At 41.3% G+C, this 25,763-nt stretch overlaps 1 protein-coding gene across 5 annotated transcripts in view; it reads right to left on the reverse strand.

Moving 5' to 3' along the window:
* Ankrd42 (ankyrin repeat domain 42) overlaps positions 1 to 25,763 on the reverse strand; it is a 59,931-nt gene that overhangs the window by 16,185 nt on the left and 17,983 nt on the right. For 3 of the 5 annotated variants that reach the window (XM_045145691.1, XM_045145692.1, XM_045145694.1), the window contains exons 6-9: positions 24,944 to 25,144; positions 23,546 to 23,671; positions 13,400 to 13,505; positions 6,190 to 6,365 (exon numbers count right to left, since the gene is read on the reverse strand). In XM_045145691.1, coding sequence (XP_045001626.1) covers positions 6,190 to 6,365; positions 13,400 to 13,505; positions 23,546 to 23,671; positions 24,944 to 25,144 — 609 coding nt within the window. Of the gene's footprint in view, positions 1 to 6,189; positions 6,366 to 13,399; positions 13,506 to 23,545; positions 23,672 to 24,943; positions 25,145 to 25,763 lie in introns of those variants that run through there. The other 2 variants (XM_045145695.1, XM_045145693.1) reach the window with 2 other exon arrangements.

Genomic DNA, 25,763 nt, shown 5'->3' on the forward strand with positions numbered 1-25,763 from the left:
GTGGTTAATCTGTGGTTTTATTGCCTGAGCAATTGGGGTTGTATTCAGAAAGTCTTTGCCAAGACCAATATGTTGAAGGGTTTCCCCTACTTTTTCCTCTAGCAGTTTCAGAGTTTCAGGTCTGATGTTAAGGTCTTTAATCCATTTGGACTTAATTATTGTGCATGGCGAGAGAGAAGAATCTATTTTCATCTTTCTGCAGATATATATCCAGTTTTCAAAACACCATTTGCTGAAGAGGCTGTCTCTTCTCCAATGAGTATTTTTGGCATTTTTATCGAATATCAGGTGGCTATAGCTACTTGGGCTTACATCTGGGTCCTCTATTCTGTTCCACTGATCTACATGTCTGTTTGTGTGCCAGTACCATGCTGTTTTTGTTACTATGGCTCTGTAGTATAGGTTAAAATCAGGTATGGTGATACCACCAGCCTCTTTTTTGTTGCTCAGTATTATTTTAGATATTCGAGGTTTTTTGTGATTCCAGATGAGTTTTTGGATTGTTTTTTCTATTTCCATGAAGAAAGCCTTTGGAATTTTGATAGGGATTGCATTAAATGTGTAGATTGCTTTAGGTACGGTTGCCATTTTCACAATATTGATTCTTCCAATCCAGGAACAAGGGATGTTTCTCCACTTTCTAGTGTCTTCTGCAATTTCTCGCTTGAGTGTTTTAAAGTTCTCATTGTATAGATTCTTTACTTCCTTGGTTAGGTTTATTCCAAGGTACTTTATTTTTTTTTGATGCAATTGTGAACGGGAGTGATTCTCTGATTTCATCCTCTGTGTGTTTGTTGTTAGCATATATGAAGGCTACTGATTTCTGTGTATTTATTTTGTATCCTGCTACATTGCTGTAGGTTTTGATCAGCTCTAACAGCTTGCTAGTAGAGTCTTTAGGGTCCTTTATGTATAGAATCATGTCATCTGCAAATAGACCTCTGTGATCTTTTTAAAGGGAAATGGAAACCCACTGACCAGCAGCCCTTCCCCCCTTTCGGATGTACCTTCCCTGCTAGGAGGCAGCAAAATCGAGCCTTAACTATCTACGTTTGCCCTGGAGGCGACCTGACAAAGGCCCAAAACTCCAGATGTGGGGGTCCCACAAAGCACTACCGTGCTAGCTGGGGATGCGAGACAACTGGCACTTTTAGTTGGGCAGTGCCTAGCAAAGGAAAAGATTTAATTACACAGGAAAGGGCCAACTGGGGAGGGACACAGGAGAACACCTCATAAATGGGGCTTGTAAGAAAAAACAGTGCAACCCCCTAGTCATCAGGTTTACAGAGACAGGACAAAAAAATAGAAACTGGAACTCTGGGAAAACTTGGGGGCTCAGGCCATACATAACAGGATCAGACCCTGGAACCTTGTTCACTAGTAGACTAGCAGTGAACCTGTTAAACAGGCTTCAACCCTTAGGCTCTGCCTCCAAGAACAACACCCTCCCTAACCACCTGAGCTTCTAGATTGCTAACCTCATTGGCTCCCTCACCTTCTACTGAGACAGATGACAACAGGGGCCCCTCCCAGATTCCTGAGGTGCCATCCAGTGATACTGGCCTCATGCAAGTATTACAAGCAACCTACCAAGTTCTCAACTCCTCCAGACCCGAACTTACTAAGGCTTGCTGGCTATGCCTGAATGCACAACCTCCTTACTATGAAGGCATAGCAATGTCAGAAAACTACTCTGAAGCTACTGAGGCCACTGCCTGCCATTGGCAACAGTCAGAAAAGAGAAAGCTTTCCCTCCAGTCAGCTACTGGAAACGGGCTTTGTATTGGAAATCAGGTTCCCCAAGCCTATTCTCATCTATGTAACCAGACTCAAAACCCTATGGTCAATGGGTACTTAATTCCCCCAGAAGATAGATGGTGGGCTTGTACCTCAGGATTAACCCTGGGTCCACGTCCAGGTTCTCAACCAGACAAATGACTTCTGTGTGCTAGTACAGTTGATTCCCCAGATAATTATTACCCCGATCAGAATATTTCCTTACAATTATGGATAACAGGATGAAAAAAATGAGGAATCACTGCTGTCTTGTTATCCTCTCTTCTAGGCCTTGGTGTCGCCACAGCAATAGGCACTGGTACTTCTGCTTTATTTAGTTCTCCAAGATAAAAAGTACAAAGATCTTATAGGTTGGCCATCAATGCAGACCTAGAACAGCTGGAAAAATCTATTATACAAGACTCCCTCTCCTCCTCTACAAAACAGACAAAGATTAGACATATTATTTCTCCAACAAAGTAGTCTCTGTGTTACCTTAAAAGAAGAATGTTGTTTCTACGTTAACCATTCTGGTGTTATGAGAGTCTATGGCCATTCTTAGAAAGAGATTATATGACAGGAACTTAGAAAGGGAACAATCCCAAGGATGGTATGAGTCTCTGTTTAATTGGTCCCCCTGGTTAACAACTCTGATCTCCGCTGTTACAGGGCCCCTCATCCTCTTGTTGCTGGCCCTCACTTGTGGGCCCTGCATCATTAATGCCTTGGTTAATTTGTTAAGGATCGCTTAGCCACAGTACAACCGATGGCTCTGAAGCAACAATACCAACTTTTGGAGCCTTTAGATACATCTCAAGGATTCAAGATGAGGCCATACTCAAGGGGGGAATGAAGGGACCAAACTGACACCATGGCAGGCTTTAGTACGGTGACACCCTAACTAGGCCTAAGTTTCAGTCTCCCAGAGAGGCAGGCAAGACTTCTGGGAAAAACCACAAAGGGCTATTAATCAACAGTGACCCTGACATGTGGCTGGGGAAGACACCTGCCCAGGGGCCTGAGTCAATTCCTGGGGACATGTCCAAACATGCCCAAACATGTCCCTTTCATGCCTTTCGCCCCAATCAATCAAAGACATACAACTGTAACTGCTGCTTGCCTAGCCACATCATGTTAGAAGATTACCTAATCCACCTGGAATTCCCCTAGTGTTATGAGCATGTAAGGACCAGCATATGGTCCAGGGCCAGTTTAGGATAAACAAGTTTGTTGTGAGAGTAAAAAATGCAAAGTCAAAGCTTGTAAGCAAAACTCTGTGTGCAGTGACATAGTAGAGATTAGCAGATGTGTGTGTGAAACTATTAGATAAGCATTGGAAGGTATAAAAACCCCAGCTGCTCAGCAACCATTGTCTCAGTCTCCCCGACACTATGACTGACTGAAAGGTTACTCAGCAGTCCTGACTGAGACCCCCGCGAGAAACATCACCGATCCGAATTCATCAGCCCGACACTCTGTCCGAATGATCATCCGTAAGCCAGAGCACTACCTTACGCCAGCGGACCAAGACTCGGCTTGAAGCGCAGCAAACCGAAAGTAAATCGTCGCAGCTCGAACCTCACGTTGGTCAGGTCATAAAACGTCGTAAAACGTCGCAACTCAAATCTCACGTTGTCAGGTCGTATACATGTTAGACTCGTTAGAAATATTCTTGTGTTAGTAATGTAGTGATGAATATTATATTAGCTATAATATTATTTGTGATAGTTTGGACTTGCTTGTGCGTGACTTTCATCCCAGTAAACTCCTTTGCAAGTATACCAGTGTCTGAGTATCATTGGCCTTCGCCGGCGGAATCCTCACAACCAATCATCTTTGAGAGTGCTCGTGACACCTAGTTGTGCTTAAAAGGGGTCTGTGTGCTCCTCATAGGGTTGCCATTTTGTATGAATGGTTGACCCCTGCATGCTGGCTGATTCTGCAGAATAAATGCTCTTTGTTTTTGCATTAAAAAAAGAAAAAGATGCTGTTTGGTTAAAGAACTAGGAAATAGACCTTAAAGGGAAACATGTCAAGCCAGGAGTGGTGGTGGTGGTGGTGGTGTGTGTGTGTGTATGTGATCTCAAATAAATAAATATTTTTTTAAAAACTCTGAAGCTAAAGGATGGAAGTTTTCAGTGTCTGGCAGTCACCTCTGATACTAGAGACTCTAGGAGCCCAGAAAACCTGGCTATGCCTGAATGCACAACCTCCACATCGGCTCTTCTACAGTTCTAGGGTTCTGTCCTCAGCAAATTCAAAGATACCAGGCATTTTGTCCACATTGGTGGATGAGTATGTTCTCTTACCTCCTAACTGATAATCCACTTGAAATCTTCCCTGGAGCCACAAATGAAATCAATTTACATCATTTTCCACCCCAAATTCCCCCACTGGCTTCCTATATAAAGTAAAACCTAAATCTAAATTCTTACCGGGTCCCTGCTTACCTATCCAACCCTATCTTTTACCACTGCCTTATTGATTCTTCTCCCGTCACAATGACCAGCACAACTCAGCCTTTTTATGGACTCTGCATATATCTTCACTCTCTTTGCTCAGGTCTCCTCTAAAATGTCACTTCAGGAAGGCCTAATGATTACCTATAGCTGCACCCAACTATGTTTCATTTATACATCTTTTTTTTTTTTTTTTCTTCTGTGGTAGGGTCTCACTCTAGCCAGGTTGACCTGCAATTCACCAAGTAGTCTCAGGCTCATCTTTAACTCAGAGCAAGCCTCCAACCTTGGCCTCCCGAGTGCTGGGATTAAAGGTGTGTGCTAACACACCAGTCTGTACATCTATTCCTTTGTTAAAAAATATTTTATTCTGGCTTATGTGGGATCTGGAGAGTTGAACATAGGTCCTTAGGCTTCGTAGGCAAGCACCTTAACTGCTAAGCTATCTCTCTAGCCCACACACCTATTCTCTATCACTCTCTCCCATCTCTCTTTCTCAAATAAATATTTAAAGAAATAAAATGAAAAGTTGGGTGTGGTGGTACAGGCCTTTTAATCTTAGCACTCGGGAAGCAGAGGTAGGAAGAGTGCCATGAGTGAGGCCACCCTGAGACTACACAGTGAATTTCAGGTCAGCTTGGGCTAGAGAGAGACCCTACATTGAAAAACCAAAAATATAAATAGATAAAAATAAAAATAAAAAATATTTTATTTATTTATTTGCAAGCAGAGAGAGATAGAAGAAAGACAGAGAATGGGCATACCAGGACCTCCACTATAAATGAATTCCATATGCACACCTCCCTTTGCATCTGGACTTTACACAGGTACTGGGGAATTGAACCTGGGTCATTAGACTTTGCAGGCAATTGTCTTAACTACTCCAACCCAGTATATCTATTCTTACCAGTTATTTATTACCCTCCCCCATGGCCACCATCACTGAATACAAGTGTCTTTATATGTTTCTCTAATAACTCCAACTACCTGGAACATAAGACAGTCATTAAAACTGGCTGCTATCACTTTAAAAATTATCTACCAACAAGACTTGGGAGCCCTTGAAATAACTATTTTCCTCCCTCTCATCCTTGCTTTTCTTTTTTTTTTTTTTTTTAAGATGGGGTCTTATTTTATAGCCCAAGTAGGCTTTGGGCTATGTAGCCTAGACTGGCCTTAAACAAACCATCCTCTTGCTCTGGCCTCTCAAGTACTAGGATTAAATGCACTCCCTACCATTCCACCAAGGCAGAGTCTCAATCTAGCCCAGACTAGCCTGCAATGTACTCTCAGGCTAGCCTCAAGCTCACAGTGATAGGATTATCATTCTTTTTTTCCCCTTATTTTTCTTTCTTGTTTTTTTTTTTTGTTGTTGTTGTTTTTGTTTTTCAAACGAAATGCAGATACAGATGCCACCATGTGTATCTGCCATTACGTGGGTACTAGGGAATTGAACCTGGGTCCTTAGGCTTCACAGACAAGTGCCTTAAGAAGCCATCTTGACAGCCCTAGGATTATCATTCTTGAATATCTTTTTCCATATTTCTTATATTCTACTTAATTTTATTTTTGTCTTACTTAACTTCCATGTTACAGAAGACAATGATATCTTACACCTGTTTATGTTTTCAACGACTCCTAGGACAAAAAACCTGGAATTGGTTCTGGTTTCAAAATATATCACATTAGCGGGGCGTGGTAGCGCATGTCTTTAGTACCATCACTTGGGAGGCAGAGGTAGGAAGATCACAGTTCAAGGTCATTCTGAGACTATATAGTGAATTCCAGGTCAGCCTGGGCTAGAGTGATACCCTATCTCGAAAAACAAAACAAAAAAAAATCAAATTAGTTTACTTTGTATACAATAATTGTCTATAGAATAATTTCTGACATGTAGTTAAAAGTAGCTATGGCATTTCTGAAAGACAATTCACAACAGAGACAGCACACTTACTCCTGGCGTCTGTCTTGTCTGCCTCACTCAGACACAGGCCATCCTTGGCATCCGTGCTCCCCTCAACGCCATGCCTTATGAAAAACTTCATGTCACTGTCATCAATTTCATTTTCATCATCAATATCATATTTCTGCAGCCCTGCCAGAAGCTTCACTGCCGCCAGATGGGCAAATCTATGGGAAAGAATCAATAATTAACCAGATCCACACTCTTCAACACACATAAGATGCAGCTTACACTTAGGCAATTCCACTGGACATGCTTTTCCTTCAACCCACCTGCCAGCCAAGGTGTAAATCTGTCTCTGAAAACCTAACAATCTGACATGCTCAGCTATGTGGAAACTAAGTACAGAATACTAAGGATGGAAAACTGATTCCATATTTTTTACTGGTAAGAACCCACTGGAAGAGGAGATCCACTATCGAATATTTAAGCTCCACTTGGGAGGCAGAGGTAGGAGGATCGCTGAGAGTTCAAGGCCACACTGAGACTACATAGTTAATTCCAGGTCAGCCTGGACCAGAGTGAGACACTACCTCAAAAAACCAAAAAAAGAAAAAGAATATTAAAGCTGGACATAGTGGTGCATACCTTTAAGCCCAGCACTCAGGAGGCAGAGGTAGGAGAAACACTGTGAGTTCAAGGGCACCCTGAGACTACAGAGTTCCAGGTTAGCCTGGGCTAGAGTGGGACCCTACTTTAAAAAAAAAGACAAAAAACTAAAATTAAAAAAGAGTATTTAGGTGCCCCAAACAGACTTACTCAACTAAATAGAACAGAACCATCTGGTTCCCTGTGTTACTTCTTTTTATTGGCTGCAATTAGATGATAAATTAGTTCTGGTCCCAGTTTTAGAGTTTACTACAGTTCTAACTTCCTTCATCTCCATCCTTCCTCAACCCAAAGAATTTGACATGGTTTTGAAATTTAACAGAAAAAAATAACCTCTAAATTTATGTTTTCACTGGGTGTGGTGGCACATGCCTTTAATACCAGCACTTGGGAGGCAGAGGTAAGAATATTGCAATGACTTCAAGACCAGTTTGGGGCTACAGAGTGAATGCCTGGTCAGCCTGGGCTAGAATGAGACCTGACCTCAAAAAACAAAACAGGGCTGGAGGGATGGCTTAGCGGTTAAGGTATTTGCCTGCAAAGCCAAAGGACTCAGGTTCAATTCCCCAGGACCCTCGTTAGCCAGATGCACAAGTGGGCACATGCATCTGGAGTTCGTCTGCAGTGGCTAGAAGTCTTGGTGTGCCCATTCTCACTTTCTCCCTCTTTCTCTGTCAAATAGATAAATATTTTTTTGAAGTGGCTAGAGGCCCTTTTGCACCCATTCTTCTTCTTCTTTTTTTTTTTTTTTTTTTTTTTTGTTTGTTTGTTTTTCGAGGCAGGGTCTCTCTGGCTCAGGCTGACCTGGAATTCACTATGTAGTCTCAGGGTGGCCTAGAACTCACGGCGATCCTCCTACCTCTGCCTCCCGAGTGCTGGGATTAAAGGCGTGCGCCACCACGCCCGGCTTCTTCTTTTTTTTTTTAATTAACAACTTCCACGATTATAAAAAATATCCCATGGTAATGCCCTCCCTCCCCCAACCTTTGAAACTCCATTCTCCATCATATCCCCTCCTCTTCTCAATCAGTCTCTATTTTGATGTCATGATCTTTTCCTCCTATTATGATGGTCTTGTGTAGGTAGTGTCAGGTACTATGAGGTCATGGACATCCAGGCCATTTTGTGTCTGGAGGGAGCACGTTGTAAGGAGTCCTACCCTTCCTTCAGCTCTTACATTCTTTCTGCCACCTCTTCCGTGTTAGACCCTGAGCCTTGGAAGGTGTGATAGAGATATTGCAGTGCTGAGCACTCCTGTCACTTCTTTCCAGCACCATGATGCCTTCTGTGTCATCCCAAGGTCACTGCCATCTGAAAAGAGATTATCTATCTACCAAAAGTGAGAGTAGCATTAATATAAGGGTATGAACATTAAGAGAAGTGATTACTGGGCAGTTTGATAAGCATAGTATATACATTTAGCCAGACAGCAGCAGACATTATACCCCTAGGGCTCATGACTACCCCTGTTTTAAGTTTTCAGTATCAGGGATGTATTCCCTCAATTAAATAATTGTTTTAAAGCTGTTAAAAAGGGGGGGGGGGCTGGAGGGATGGTTTAGCAGTTAAGGCGTTTGCCTGGAAAGCCAAAGGACCCACGTTAGCCAGATGCACAAGGGGGCGCACATGTCTGGAGTTCGTTTGCAGTGGCTAGAGGCCCTGGTGCACTTAATCTCTCCATTTCTGTCTCCCTCTCCCTCCCTCTTTCTTTGTCAAATAAGTAAATAAATGAAAATATTAAAAAATACTTTTTTTAAAAAGCCAAGCATAGTGACACATGCCTTTAATCCCAGCACTTGGGAGGCAGAGGTAGGAGGATCGCTGTGAGTACAAGGCCACCATGGGACTACATAGTGAATTCCAGGTCAGCCTGGGCTACAGTAGAACCCTACCTCGAAAAACCAAAATAAATAAATAAATAATTTGTTTTCTATTCTCTGTGCTTTCTCACATCTCAGTGAAGTATCTATTAACAAACTCCTGATTTTAGAGGGGATTTTTGAGTATAATTACATGTAATTTGCATTATTTTGCACAATTTTGCTAACTGAAATGTTTAATGTTTCCTCTCAGGGCATAAATAATCATGAAACATAAAATTATATTTTCAAAAAACACTTTCCCCTATAAATAAGTCATATGGAAACCTACTATTTTGGGCAATGGAATACACAGGAGCTAAAGATTGTTACTAGAAAAATTTCAGTACCAGGGATGGGATACCTTCCAGTGAATTGTTGGCCAGGGAGGTCCCAGATGCCCCCAAAACATTGCAGGCCATTGTCGAGGCCCTTAGTATCCCACCAGGAATAGATGGTAAGACCCTAATGCTGAAGACTCCACATACTTGGGCTGTAAGGTCACGAGAAATCCTGCTGGACCTGAGCTGAAAATCCATGTAGACCAGCTGACAGAGAGCTGGTAAAGCCACATGGTATGCAGTTCAATGTGAGAGAAATGGCCAGTGAAGATACTCAACAGTGGACACTGCAAGCCTTATATTTGGCCACCCAGGCCAAATGAGCCAATGGGTGCACATCTGTTATGGGGGAAACCAACTGTCCTCTAATTGGATTGGAGGCCCACTCCATGGGAGGGAATACATCCCAGATACTGAAATCCTACAACAGGGGTAGTCATGAGCCCTAGGGGTATAATGTCTGCTGCTGTCTGGCTAAATGTATATACTATGCTCACCAAACTGACCAGTCAGCACTTCTCTTAATGTTCATACCCATACATTGATGCTACTTTCACTTGTGGTTAGAGAACCTTCTCTTTTCAGATGGCAGTGGCCTTGGGATGACTCAGAAGACATCATGGTGCTGAGAAGTGACAGAGGAGTGCTCAGCACTGAAATATCTCTATTACACCTTCCAAGGCTCAGGGTCCATTGTGGACGAGATGGTAGAAAGAATGTAAGAGTCAAAGGAATGGTGGGACTCCTTGCTATGTGCTCCTCCAGACACAAAATGGCCTGGATATCATGACCTCACAGTGCCTGACACTACCTACACAAGGCCATCATAATAGTAGGAAAAGATCATGACATCAAAATAAAAGAGAGACTGACTAAGAGGGGGAAAGGGATATGATGGAGAGTTTGTGGAGGGGAGGAAGGGAATTACCATGGGATAATTTTTATAATCATGGAAAATGTTAATAAAATTTGAGAAAAAAAATGTTTTTAGAGCCGGCGGGACTGGGGAAATGGCTTAGCAGTTATGGCATTGGCCTGCGCAAAAAAAAAAAAAAAAAGCCAAAGCAGTATTACATGGATTCCTTATCACTTGGTACAAGACGGCATTAACATAAAGCCAGTTACCTATTTAGGGGTGTTGAAAACTAATCATCATGTACTGAACACTTTGTAAACCTGGCCCCTCACGTATCCCAGGTCTTAATATGGAAAACCAAGGGCTCTCTGTCATTCCCACTTGAATTTTGCAGAATGGGCTTTAGTGTAGCGTGAGATGACTAGATGATTCTCCATCATAAGATCTGAGTTTAAATCCCAACCCAGCCAATGGCTTGTGATAGACACCTCTCTTAGTGACCTTCAGTTGTGACACCTGTTCAGTGTGAATAACACCTACCTCATTGGCTTGCTAAGAAAATTACATGAAGCAACATGGGCAAGGTCCCCTGGCATTCTAAAATCTTGGCTCCAAACCAAGTGTGTGGCAGGAAATTGGAACACAGACATAAATGGAAGCTCCTGTAAAAATTGTAGCAAACTTTGTTGCATTTTAACATTGAATTGGGTTGATGGTTCCCAGGAGTTCTTACAAGGATATTTTGCGAAAACCACTGTCAACCAAAAGTTGGCAGAAAGTGATGTGCGTAGGAAATTGCAGATTCTAAAGGTGATACAATTCTATAAATTCTACTACAGTGGCAAAACCTAAACTTTTGTGTTCATTTGTTTTTTATTAGTCTGTTTTATTTTTTTCTGTCACAGATTCTGCTTCCTCAATGATGTTTTGCCCTGCTAGTTTAACTATGCAAACACACATTTTACATTCATAGCAACATTAAGAATTTCTTTTTTAAAAAAGGTAATAGTCCACTCCCACTATACACATATAACTTAAAAGTGTGTATGTTTCTGAAGCAGACCTAAAATGAACCCAACGTGGCTCAGCGAAATTTGTGGAAGAGGGGGTGGAAAGAATGCCAGAACCACACGTTCAGTCATGATACATAGAGGCATTTTCTCCTACCCAAAACTGAAGGCTAACCCCACAATACATGACCCATATACCCCATCGAGGAGGGTCCCAGTGGAGAGGGGAGGACAGGGAGGAAGCTAACAATGGTATCAACTTGACTGTATTCACTGAGTACAAAAATAAAACAAAAGTGTGTGTGTTTGTTGGGAGAGAAAAACAGACAATACAAAAATGTTAAAAAAAAATGCTACAATGGAACCTGCTCAGCAATTTAAAAAGGAGCTACTAACGCTGCTGTGGCATGTTCATCTTGACAATCTAGAAACACCAAGGAGACAAACCTCTGGGAATGTCTGTATAGGAATGTCTAGATTTGGTCAACTGAGTGCAGAGTGCATGGGCTGGGGTCCCAGACTGAAGAGAAAAAAGCAAGCAAGCACAGCACTATTATTCTCCTCTATCTGCTTCCTGACTAAAGACACACTGTGACCAGCCCACCATGACTGGCTATACCCTCAAACTGTGAGCTAAAATAAACCCTTCCTTCTTTAAGTTGCTTTTGTGAGGAAATTTGTCACAGTCACAAGAAAATACATACATAAGGTAAATCTCAAAATAATTATGCTGAGTAAAAGAAACTAGACATAAGTAATAATTATATACCATGAGAACACTTTGGTTAGCAACAAACTGCATATAACATAGTGACTAAATAATAATAAATGGAGCTAAAAATTTCTGTCACCTAATTATTTTCACTTCCTTAATCCAAAACATTTCTATGTTTAAATATGTCTAGCTCAAGCTGGGCGTGGTGGCGCACGCCTTTAATCCCAGCACTCGGGAGGCAGAGGTAGGAGGATTGCCATGAGTTCGAGGCTACCCTGAGACTTCATGGTGAATTCCACGTCAGCCTGGACCAGAGTGAGACCCTACCTTGAAACACCAAAAAAATAAATTAATTAATTAAAAAAAATAAAAAAATAAATATGTCTAGCTCTATCATATAGCTTAAGTATATAGGAGGCTAGATTCATATAAATACACTCTGATATTTACACTATCACAAAAATCACTTACACAATTCTCTCAGAACAGAATGCCATGATTAAGCAACACTTGACTGTATGAATTTTAAGGTTCTTCTTATATAAAATCCAAGTAAATACAAACTAATCTATACTCACAGAAAAGTAGATCACTATTGCTTAAGGCAGGGACATGAGGCACAATGGAAAGGGACAAATTATAGCAACACAAAAAAACCTCAGAAGCGATAAATACAATCATTATGATTTCTCCCATCCCCCTTGGTTCTGGGGGCTGACTATATTAGAACTTTTAATATGCTAGGCAAGTGCTCCACAACTGAAATATATCCCCAGCACTGTTTTTATTTTCTATTTTGAAAGAGTCTTGCTCAGATGCCTGGGCCAGATTTGAATTCACTCTGCAGCACAGGCAGGCCTTGAATTACAACTGTCTTGCTTCAGCCTCAAAGTATCTGGGATTACAGGCCCGTGTCACCAGGCCCAGCTTCTATTTACTTCTTGATCATGGTGACTGTATTATGGTTGTCCATATATATCAAAATCACACTGTAAAGTATGAGCATTTTATTGTTTATTAATTATACCTGTTTCAGTTTTAAAAACTAAAACAAGCTTCAATTGATGATGCTCTCATGTACATGGCACAATAAATAAAATAAAATAAAAATAAATCTCTATGATTTATTTTTCCACGATCAATGTGGATTATTCACTTTTCTCAATAAAGTTTTAAAGACATGTGGGTGGAGCACTGATACTACTCTGGGAATTCCTGGACCTGACCTCCTTCATGGTAGACAGTTTCTCTGACAACTTTTTCTTTTTCTTGTATTTGCTTTACAAGGTAGAGTCTCACTCTAGCCTAAACTGACCTGGAATTCACTATGTAGTCTCAGGGTGGCCTCGAACTCATGACAATTCTACCTCCCAAGTGCTGGGACTGAAGGTGTGCAGCAGCATGGCTGGCCCTTTTTGCTTTTTTGAGGTAGGGTCTCACTCTGGTCCAGGCTGACCTGGAATTAACTATGTAGTCTCAGAGTGGCCTTGAACTCAAGGCAATCCTCCTACCTCTGCCTCCCGAGTGCTGGGATTAAAGGCATGCACCACCAGCCACCATGCCAGGCTTCCTTTTTGCATTTCTAAATGCCCTCTTTCACAGAAAAAGGGACTAATACTACCTTAGAGATGAGAGTCACTGCTCCTGCTTTACAGAGAAGAATAAATGTCACCTCAGCTTGAAAACTGTGACTCTATTAGCATTTGATTGAGTTACCTAAAATTACATTAAATTCTCAGATATCTAAGCACAAAAGAGTAAAAACAAAACTTTAAGTACAGAAAAGGAGCATAGTAGGCAGGGGTTCACACCTCTTGGCCACATCACTGGGTCTCTCTCCTGCTTTGTTGGTAATATTACTGTCTGCTCCCACTTCAATTAACCACTGCAGACATTCTATGTGACCTTGTCCAGCAGCTGTTTAAAAAGAAAGAAAGAAAGAACAGGAAAATACACAAGAAGAGCTATTATTATTAATAATTTTCTAAATATTTGGAAAGTACTATTATAGAGTACTTTCTTAATAATAACAATTGATCCTTATAGTAACAAAAGTAGTGTAGGCAGATATTATTTTCTCTAATTTTCATTTAATCAAATGTCTACTGTGCTCAGGCCCAGTACTTTACCTGTACTTAAAAAAACTGAAGCTCAAGCCTGGAGAGATGGCTTACTGGTTAAGGCACTTGCCTACGAAGACTAAGGACGCAGGGTTGACTCCCCAGTACCCATGTAAGTCAGATGCACAAGGGGGAGCATGTATCTGGAGTTCATTTGCAATGGCTAGAGTTCCTGATGTACCCATTCTAACTGTGCTCTCTCACGCTCTCAAATAAATAAATAACAAAATTTTCAAAAACCTGAAGCTCAAAGCTCACATAGCAAGCAAATCATAGATTTGAAACTAGAATCCAGTTTTTTCTAACCTACATCCAAAAGCTGTCAGACTATGTAGCACCTAACCAATCTTGTATCATAGCACAATGTGAATACATACTGATCATAGAGACCTTCAAAACACTTGCTCTAGGGCTGGGAGCCATTAAAAGTACTTGCTTGCAAAGCCTACTGGCCAGGGTTCAAGTCCCCAGTATCTACACACAGCCAGATGCACCAAGTGGCGTTTGTATCTGGAGTTTGTCTGCAGTGGCAAGCGGCCCTAGCACATGCAATCTCACTCTCCTGCTTATAAATAAATTTTGTTTGTTTGTTTGTTTTTTTGAGGTAGGGTCTCACTCTAGCCCAGGCTGACCTGGAATTCACTATGTAGTCTCAGGGTGGCCTCGAACTCACAGCGATCCTCCTACCTCTGCCTCCCAAGTGATAAATAAATATTTTTAATAATAATAACTGGGCGTGGTGGTACACACCTTAAATACCAGTACTTGGGGGGCCCAGGTTGAAGGATCACTGTGAGTTCAAGTACAGCCTGAGACTACATAGTCAATTCTAAGTCAGCCTGGCCTAAAGCAAGACCCTACTTCAAAAAAAAAAAAAAAAAATCTTACTCTAGCATATATGTGTATATTATAGATGTGTGTGTACATGTATCTATTTCTCTTAAAACTATCAGCCCCTCAAACTACACTTCATCATATAAGCTACTTTTGTCTAAATCCTGTCCTTAAAACACACACTCTACCCTAATTTTCACCACCACAACTCCACTTAAATCCTATCACTCATCATGTGCTCATTTAGCTTCTGTTGTTCTCAGCCCATCTTAAGACTCAAGTAAGCTCTGAAGAAGAAAGCGGACAGACCTGAATTTACATCTACTGAACAATAAGACTTAAGGACAGGACTGTGATCTTCAGAAATCAGCAAGTGGCTGGAACAGACAATAAATGTCTATAGTTGGGGCTAGAGAGATGGCTTAGCAGTTAATGGTGCTTGCCTGAGAAGCATGATGACCCACTTTCAATTCCCCAAGACCCATGTAAACCAGATGTACAAGGTGGCACATGTGTCTAGAGTTCGTTTACACATTTACAGCAGCTAGAAGCCCTGTTGCACCCATTCTTTCTCTCTCTCTTTCACATAAGTAAATAAATAAAATATATTTTTTAGGGCTGGAGAGATGGCTTAGTGGTTAAGGCACGTGCCTGAGAAGCCTAAGAATCCAGGTTTGATTCTCCAGGTGCCACATAAGCAAGATGCACATGGTGGCACCTTCATCTGGAGTTCGTTTGCAGTGGCTGGAAGCCCTGGCATACCCATTCTCACTCTCTATGTCTCTCTCTTTCCTTCTCTCTGCCTCTAATAAATACATAAAAATAAATAAATCTTTTTTTAAAAAAAAAGAAACAAAACAAGACAAAAAAGAATTGAAAAAAATAAATGTTGATAGTCAAGAACTTAACTGAAGAAAGTGAATGCAATACAAGATCAGGTATAATAGCTATGTAACCTCCAATGAAGGCACCTGACCTGTCTGAACCTCAGTTTCCACATTTTTTTTTTGGTTTTTCAAAGTAGGGTCTCACTCTAGCTCAGGCCTGGTCACTATGTACTCTCAGGATGGCCTTGAACTCTTGGCAATCCTCCCACCTCTGCCTCCTGAGTACTGGAATTAAAGGTGTGTGCCACCACGCCTGGCCCCTTCAAATTTTGTATGTGCAAACAGACAGAGGGAGTGTGCCAGGGCCTTTAGCAGCTGCAAACAAACTCCAGACACATGTGGTACTTTGTGCATCTCACTTTACACGGGTACTAGGGGATCAAACCTGGTTGTCAGGTTTTGTAGTCAAATGCCTTAACCACTGAGCCATCTCTCCAGCCCCTGTCCCTCAATTCTTATTCCCTCTCCCCCACTCTTATTCCTCCCTCTTTCCTATCCAGAACCAGCTAACAAAAAATACTACGGGATTTCCAAAGCCTCTGTAAGTAAATCTACCATTAGAAAAAAGCAGTAACATATTCTGTCTTTTCTCTCCTTAAATGTGATTTTAAAAAAAGGATTTATGATCATGAGAATGGTGTGGCTTGTAAGGTAGAAGACACCAAAGCCATGTTTCCAATCTGTCACAAAGGTGAGAGGAAGGATAATTAATTTATAATGAAAAACTTCAGAAAGAGATTATAACATGGAAATTTTACTATATATTGATAAAGATATATTCATTGAGTTTATTAATTTTTTGCAAGAGAATAAAATAAGGAGCTTTTACCCCTTCCCCACCTTTTCATGGGTTGAAGCTCTCTGTACTCAGTCAGGCTTTACTCCTCTTTTGCCTTCTCATGGGCAGGGGCTCTTTGTACTCTCTCCTCTTAATCTAACAAGTCCCTCTAAAATTTAAATTAAATAAATAAACCCAGATGTGGTGGCACACACTTTTAATCCCAGCACTCAAGAGGATGAGGTAGGAGAATCATCTTCAGTTTGAGGCAGCCTGAGACTATATAGTGCCAGGTCAGCCTGTACTAAAATGAGACCCTACCTAGAAAAACAAAGAGAGAGAGAGAAAGAATAAAATACAATTACGTGGTGTTTTGTGTGTGTGTGTGTGTGTGTGTGCATGTATATGTGTGTGTATATGCATGTATATGTAGATTTTATATATATATATATAAAATCTAGCTCAGGCTGACCTGGAATTCAGTATGTAGTCTCAGGGTGATCCTCCTACCTCTGTCTCCTGAGTGCTGGGATTAAATCTCGTGCACCACCTGGCTCTAGAATTTTTTTTTTTTTTTTTTTTTTTTTTTGAGGTAGGGTCTCACTCTGGCTCAGGCTGACCTGTAATTCACTATGTAGTCTCAGGATGGCCTTGAACTCTTGGCGATCCTCCTACCTCTGCCTCCCGAGTGCTGGGATTAAAGGCGTGCGCCACCACGCCCGGCTTAGAATATTTTTTAATGTGTTGAAATAATTCTATAATCAAGTAAATGAGCTGAGCATGGTGGTACAAACCTTTAATTCTCAGCCCTTGAGAAGCAGAGGCAGGAGAGTCAATTCAGGCCTCAGAAATGAGCTGATTCATGGGGGAGGGGAAGGGAAGGAAATACCATGGTTTATTGTTTATAAGTATAGAAGTTGTCAATAAAAAAAAATTGTTTTTAAAGCCTTTAATCTCGGCACTTGGGAGGCAGAAGTAAGAGGATCACCGTATTTTCGAGGCCATCCTGAGACTACATAGTGAATTCCAGGTCAGCCTGGACTAGAGTGAGACCTACCTCAAAACAAACAAACAAACAAACAAAAAATTTAAAAAGCCAGGCATGGTGGCACACACCTTCAATCCCAGCACTCAGGAGGCAGAGGTAGGAGGATTTCTATGAGTTTGAGGCCAGCCTGAGACTACATAGTGAATTCCAGGTTAGCCTGGGCTACAGTGAGACCCAACCCCACAAAAAACAGGGGAGATGGCTTAGCAGTTAAGGTTCTTGCCTGCAAAGCCAAAGGACCTCACTTCAGTTCTCCAGTACCCATGTAAGCCAGATGCACAAGGTGGCGCATGCATCTAGAGTTCATTTGCAGTGACTGGAAGCCCTGGCATGCCCATTTTCTCCCTCCCCCACCTCTCTCTCCCTCTCCCTCTCTCTCTCTCTCTCACACACACACCTGCCTCTTTCCCTCTCAAAGAAATAAATAAAAATAAAATATTTTTTAAAAACAAAACAATTTTTTAGAAAAAGAAATGTCCTGTCTCATAGAACAGTACAAAGAACAAGTAAATGACTAGTAAGAACTCAATAATAGATGCTACAACTTAACTACTTCATCAAAATTAAAACAAAAGAAAAATGTAGATAGATTCACAAAATGTGGCAAAGATAAGCTGGACCAGGCAACCAACTTTTACATGCTAAGTTTGGGTACAATGTAAACATACAGTCCCCAAGAAAAATAGACACTAGCCACAAGATGGCTCTTTTCCCTGCTGCTGTCACGTACCACGCCCCCAACCCATCTACTCCGCCCCTTGCCCTAGAGTCCTTGACAGACTCACAAGAGCATAAAGGGAAGCCTGATGGTTCCTCTCACTCCAGCCATCCAGTCTCAAACGACTGCACTCCAACACACTACACATAAGTCCCTTTAGTTCCTTCACCTTCAGAGCCTTCTTCCACATCCTCATTTCTTTTTTTTTTTAAATAGTTTATTTTTATTTATTTATTTGAGAGAGGGAAAGAGACAGAGCAAGAGAGAAAGAGAGAGAGACAGACAGAGAGAGAGAATGGGCGTGCCAGGGCTTCCAGCTACTGCAAACAAACTCCAGATGCATGTGGCACCTTGTGTGTATGAATGGCTACATGAGTCCTGAGGAATTGAACTGAGGTCCTTTAGCTTTGCAGGCAAGCACCTTAACCGCTAGGCCATTTCTCCAGCCCTCCCTCCCCCCATTTTTTTTTGGTTTTTCGAGGTAGGGTTTTACTCTAGTCCAGACTTTCACTATGTAGTCTCAGCATAGCCTCGAACTCATGATGATCCTCCTACCTCTGCTTCCCAAGTACTGGGATTAAAGGCAGGTGCCACCACACCTGGCTCAGACCCCTCATTTCTATTTCAACTCAAGCAGTAAAGAAATGTCCAGGACAGACTGAAAAGCAGCTACCAGGGCTGGAGAGATGGCTTAGTGATTAAGGTGCTTGTCTGCAAACCTAAGGACCCATGTTTAAACCTCCAGTTCCCAGGTTAGCCAGACACACAAGGTGATGCAAGCGCACATGTACACAAGGTGGCACACATGTCTAGAGTTCAATTGCAGTGGCTGAAGGCCCTGGTGTGCCAGTTCTCCCTTTCTCACTCTCTCATAAAAATAAAATAAATAAGAAACAGCTACCACTGATGGATGTTCCCCCAAATTGCACTACAAGTGCTGTGAGTTAGCTTAAATTTTGCTACTGTGTCTAAATGAAACCCAATAGATACATTAGCAACACAATCCCAAGCTAAGCCCCTCCCCTGTCCACACTGCCACTGCCACACTCGCGGCAATCAATGCAAGAGATTCATAACTGGTCAAGTATGAAGTGTTAAGTGACCAATAAGTGCCCAGCCCTGAAGTAGACACATATATCCTCCCCTCCAGGGATCAAAAAACATCTCAGAAAATGGGACCAATGAACTTAACAGCTGGAGGATGGGGAGGAGCACTGTGCAACTCTGAAACTCAGACACGGCAAGGCCACTGCACTCATGAATTCATACCACATGTGGTTACGTGCACAAGACCTGCATATGATAGGCCCAGTCAACATTAATGGTTGCTAGAGAGAAGTCATTCTCGTCAGTGGCATAGTCACTAACAAAAGATGGGAAGGAATATAGTAATGCTGAGGGGGATAAGAGATGATAACGCAGAGCACATATAATCAAAATTTGTGTGTGTGTGTGTGTGTGTGTGTGTGTGTGTGTGTGTGTGTGTGTAAATGCCAAAAAACAAAAATCAAGCATGGGGCTGGGGCGATAGCTCAGTCAATAATGTGCTTGCCTCAACAGCATGAGGATTTGAGTTCAATCCCCAGAAACCACATTAAAAAAAAAAAAAGGTGAGCATGGTGGCACAGGACTGTAACCAAAGCACTTAGAAGTCAGAGACAGGAAGATAGCTGGGGCCTACTGGCCAACCGGTCTGGTCTACTTGGCAAGTTCTATGTCAGTAAGAGAACCTGTATCAAAATGGTTGTCCAGGCCAGGAGTGGTGGTGCACGTCTTTAATCCCAGTATTCAGGAGGCAGAGGTAGTAGGATTACTGTGAGTTAGAGGGCAGCCTGAGGCAACAAAGTGAATTCCAGGTCAGCCTGGGCTAGAGCAGGACCTTACCTCAAAAAAAAAAAAAAAAAAGTTGGACAGCATTCCTGAGAAACACCAGTCAAGGTGGTCCTCAGGTCACTACATGCACATGCATATATGTGCAATCACATAAGCATACCAAAAAACTTGAAGCATGACCTATCTGAAAGAGCTGTTAGTGGACCCAATTTCTCCCTAAAACACTGGGCTTATATTTCAAAGTAAAGCCAAGATTGAGTTGGATTGACAAATAAAAAAAGTTTGGGGGCTAGAGAGATGGCTCAGCAATTAATGGCACTTGCTTGCAAGGTCTGATGTACTGGTTTCAATTCCCCAGTGCCCATGCAAAGTCAGATACACAAAGTGACACATGCATGTGGAGTTCGTCTGGAATGGCTAGAGGCCCTAGAGTGCCCATTCACTCTCTATTTCTGCCGGGCACGGTGGCATACTCCATTAATCCCAGCACTCAGGAGGCAAAGGTTGGAGGATTGCTGTGAGTTTAAGGACAGCCTGAGACTACATACTGAATTCAAGGTCAGCCTAGGCAAGGGCAAGACAATACTTCAGAAAAAAGAAAAAAAAAAAAAGAATACAAGATTTGGGACTGCCAGAAGTTATTGAGAAAACAAAGTCCAACTCAAATACACACCCCTAAGAGCAAATTTTGTTGTTCTTTTTTTGGGGGGATGGGGATTTTTTTTTTTTTTTTTTTTTTGGTTTCTTGAGGTAGGGTCTCACTGTATCCCAGATTGACCTGGAATTCACTCTGTAGTCTCGGGGTGGCCTCGAACTCACAGCAATCCTCCTACCTCTGCCTCCCGAGTGCTGGGATTAAAGGCGTGCGCCACCACGCCCGGACGATTGTTGTTTTTTTGAGGTAGGGTCTCACTCTAGCTCAGGCTGTCCTAGAATTCACTATGTAATCTCAGGGTGGCCTTGAATTTACAATGATCCTTCTACCTCTGCCTCCCTAGTGCTGGGATTAAAGGCGTATGTCACCACGCCCGGCACAAGAACAAATTTACAAAGGTTTTTCTCTAAGAGTATCATTAGAATCAGCTACCCTCAGGTTATAGAGAAATTGCAAATAAACCTGAACTTTCTGGTCCAACTGGTTAAAGATTTGCTTTGGGATTTAAAAATAAAGTAACAGGGCTGGAAGGATGACTTAGCAGTTAAGGTGTTTGCCTGTGAAGCCTAAGGACCCAAGTTTGATACCCCAGTACCCACATAAGCCAGATGCACCAGGTGGCACATGCATCTGAAGTTGGTTTGCAGTGGTTGGAGATCCTGGTGTATCCATTCTCTCTATTTGCCTCTCTCTCTCTCTCTCTCTCTCAAATAAGTAAAAATAAATTTTAAAATATTAAAAAAATAAAGTCCAGGTATGGTGGTGCGCGCCTTTAATCCCAGCACTCAAGAGGCAGAGGTAGAAGGATCATGGTGAGTTCCAGGCTACCTTGAGACTACATAGTGAATTCCAGGTCAGCATGGGCTAGAGCAAGACCCTACCTCAAAAAAATAAAGAAACAAACAAACAATTATTAAGTATAATTACTACAGTCTAAACACTGAGTTGATAGCTTGACAAAACTTCATTTAAAATAAAATTTAGGGCTGGAGAACTGGCTTAGTGGTAAGGCATTTGCCTGACAAGCCAAAGGACCCAGGTGCGACTCCCCAGGACCCACATAAGCCATATGCACAGGGGGGTACATGCATCTGGAGTTTGTTTGCAGTGGCTAGAGGTCCCAGCACATCAATTCTCTTTCTCTCAAACAAATAAATAAAATATTAAAAATATAATAAAATATAAAAAATACTAGGCTGAACCCCTGTCAACCTTTGGCCTATGCATGTACATCTCCTCACATAGATATGCAAAAACAAAACAAAAAGCCAGGCATGGTGGCACATACCTTTAAATTGATTATGCATTTGTACTTTGAATAGCAAACTTTTATTAAATATATTATCCACAAACAAATGAAAAACTACTAGGCTGAGCCAGGCGTGGTGGGCACATGTCTTTAATCCCAGCTCTTGGGAAGCAGAGGTAGGAGGACTGCTGTGAGTTCAAGGCCACCCTCAGACTACATAGTGAATTCCAGGTCAGCCTGGACTAGAGAGTGAGACCCTACCTCAAAAGAAAAAAAAAAATTAATCAATATTACAGAATACTATAAGGAAGAAAAAGGAAGATGTAGATACCTTAAAGTTTATTTAAATATAATAATGTTCTTTGATATTTCCATGCAATAAAAACATGCTTATGGAGAACTAAAGAAGGAAATTCTGCTTTAATTTTAAAAGGTGTAATTTTCAATTTATCATGAATTAGTGTGTCTGTCTGGTCTTTGGTGTTTTATTGTTTTGATTTTTATTAGAGATAGAATCTTTGTAACCAAGACTGGTTTTGAACTCTCAATCCTCCTGCCTTCATATCCCCAGTGCTAAGCTTACAAATGGGTGCAGCTACACTTGGTTAATAGTTCCATATAAAAATATTATTCTGCCAGGCGTGGTGGCACACACTTTTAATTCCAGCACTCAGGAGGCAGAGTTAAGAGGATTGCCATGAGTTCAAGGCCAACCTGAGACTACATAGTGAATTCCAGATCAGCCTGGATTAGAGTGAGACCCTACCTCAAACCCCTGCTCCCCCCCCCAAAAAAAGTCACCACAATGCTGAAAGTAGCAGTGGAGTTTTCAGCACACTGAGACAGGTCTATCATACCCTCCAAGGCTCAGGGTCCATGTATAAAGGTAGAGGAAAGAATTTAAGAGCCAAGGATAGGGTAGAACTACTTACAATGAAATCTTACAGACACAAAATGTCCTTAATATTCATGACCTTAGAGTACCCAAAACTGTCTACATAAGACCTTCAGAATAGGTGGAAAAGATGATGATATCAAAGTAAAAGAGACTTATTGGAAGGGGAGGGGACTCAATGCAAAGTGAATTTGAGAGGGGGGGAATGGGAGTGAAGGGAAGGAATTATCATGGTCTATTATTGTCTATACATATAGAAGCTGTCAATAAAAAGTTTAAAAATATTTCAGCAGGGCATAGTGGCACATGCCTTTAGTTCCAGCACTTGGGAGGCAGAGATAGGAGGATCACCATGAGTTCAAGACCAGCCTGAGACTACATAGTGAATTACAGGTCAGCCTGTGCTGCTACCTTGAAAAAAAAATTATTCTAAGGGGGCTGAAGAGATGGCTCAGCAGTTAAGGTACTTGCCTACAAAGCCTAATGACCCTGATTCAATTCTCTAGGTATCCACATAAAGCCAGATGCACAAAGTGGTGCATGCATGTGGAGTACACTTGCAGTACCTACAGGCCCAGGTGAACATGTATATGGTCTCTTTCTCTCTCTGCTTCAAACAAACAAATATTTTAAAATTAGAAAATTAAAAATAAATAAATAAAGTTATATTCTAAGAAACTTCCCCACCAGTATATTTCACATATTCACAAACATACTGATGACACAAAAAAAATTTATGGGTACTACCCTTAAATATCATAATGTGTCTGGCAGAATAAAGGGTATGTCACTGAAAATGGGAAAAAGGGCATTCTGTACTCCATATGACATATGATGATATCCACAGGACATGTTTCTCATGGGTAATTACTTTAACAGCTAAGTAAGTCAGCAGCCATTGTCTCAGGACTGAAAAGAAAGCAGGAATATAACAGCTCACCTTTATGCATAGGCGTTGATCCGTTATCATCGCGCTCATTAAAATTGATTACTCCATCTCCTACCAACTTCTTGAGCATTTCCAAATCACCCTTAAAGGCAGCCACATGACCTGGAAATGCTAAAGCTATAAATAAAATAAATGTAGCATTTCAATAAATACATGAGTTTATTTCCCTATCTTAAGTCATCATACATTATATTTTCGAATATTATCTTAAATATGAGTCTGATGAGTTCAACTGAAATATTGAAAAGTAGTAAAAACAGAATTATACAAACAGGTAGTATTAATTGTATTACCCTCCTCCACCCAAGGACTTCCAACTTGCCAGATTATTATAAAGTGCTTTTAGCTATATTCCTTTCCTCCCTGATCCCACAACAAAACACTAGAAGATGGGAAGTTCTAAGTCTGTACATAGACACTTCTTGCAAATGATAATCCAATATAGTAGTTGACCCTCAAGGAAAAAGAAAAGGAAATAAGATGCATGCTTCAACTATAAGTTCAGTGACACAAACAGTGCTCTTTATCTACATGCTTTTGTCAAAAATGTTTTATAACAAAAATATATTCTTTTTTTAAATTTTTTTGTTGTTGTTCATTTATTTATTTATTTATTTGAGAGCAACAGACATAGGGAGAAAGACAGATAGAGGGAGAGAGAGAGAGAATGGGCGCGCCAGGGCTTCCAGCCTCTGCAAACGAACTCCAGACACGTGCGCCCCCTTGTGCATCTGGCTAACGTGGGACCTGGGGAACCGAGCCTCGAACCGGGGTCCTTAGGCTTCACAGGCAAGCGCTTAACCGCTAAGCCATCTCTCCAGCCCAAAAATATATTTTATAAAGAAATCTATGTCTGGGAAATGGAAGATGGCTCAGCGGTTAAAGGCATTTGTTTGCAAAGCCTGACAGGTTCATTAAATTCCCCAGTAACCACATAAAGCCAGATGCAAAGTAGCACATGCATCTGGAGTTCAATGGCCCTGGAATACCCATACTCACTCTTGCCCTTTGTCTGCCTATCTCTCTCTCAAATAAATAAAAATATTTTTAAAAGACTGTAGGATTGGGAAATGGTTAAAGGCACTTGTTTACAAAGTTAGAAGGCCCAGGTTCAATTTCCTACTTTTTACATTAGGTCAGATACAAAAAGTGGTGCATTTGTCTGGAGTCTTGCAGTGGCAAGAAGCTTGGTGTACCCATACACACACTCAAACACACACATGAATAAACACACATACAAATAATTCTTTCAAATCTACATGAATGTGTGAGTAATAATCTATAGTAAATTCCCTTTAATGTTTGCCTTAGAAGTTCTTGGTGTTTTTATTCCACTGATTTTATATATCTACATCACGATATTATAAAATATTCAGGTTAATTACTTACTTTCCTGATCTTCAAGATTGCTTCCCTCATACTCAACCCCCTGGATAAACTGTAAAATGTTCTCTTTCAAGAACCGCTGGGCCAGGTCCAGTACATTTTCTCCATTATCATTGAAGGCTTTCAAAGCTTGTGTTCCACTGCTCATTCTACTAAGTAGGAATTTAAAACAGTGAAGGTGGCCTTCCATGGCTGCTAAATGAACTATACAGGTAAGAGAACAGAGAAGAAATTAATGTGAAGTCAAAGTAACCTGAAAATTTGGGTGTGGTGGCACATGCCTGTAATACCAGCACCTGAGATGCAGAAGTGGGTAGAGCACAAGTTAATGGCCAGACTGGGCTACAATAGTAAGTTCTGGGACAACCTGTGACTATATAGTGAGATCTCATCTTTAAAACAAATGAAGGAGAAGGGCTAGAGAGGTAGCTCAGCAGTTAAGAGCACTTGCATGCCAGTTTAGATTACTTGCCGCTTTCTCCTGGGTCTTCTGTCTTATTCTTAGGGAGTTCTAAGAGTTCTTCATATATTCTAGATGCAAGTCTTTTGTCACCTGCATGAATGGCAAATACTCTTTCCATTTTGTGACTTCCCATTTTATTCTTTTGAGAAAATATCTTTTAGTGAGTAGAAGCTTAATTTCGATGTAGTATCATTACTAATAATTTCCCATTTGACTGACAATCTCCATGCCAGTTTCTTTTTGGCTGGTATTGTTCCAGAAAAATAAATCCTTCACATGAGTGGTATGTAAGATAGATAGTCAATATTATTAAATATGGTGGCAGATGCCTTTAATCCCAGCACTCGGGAGGCTGAGGCA

Source organism: Jaculus jaculus, chromosome 3 (assembly GCF_020740685.1).
Source record: "Jaculus jaculus isolate mJacJac1 chromosome 3, mJacJac1.mat.Y.cur, whole genome shotgun sequence".
Lineage (NCBI taxonomy): Eukaryota > Metazoa > Chordata > Mammalia > Rodentia > Dipodidae > Jaculus > Jaculus jaculus.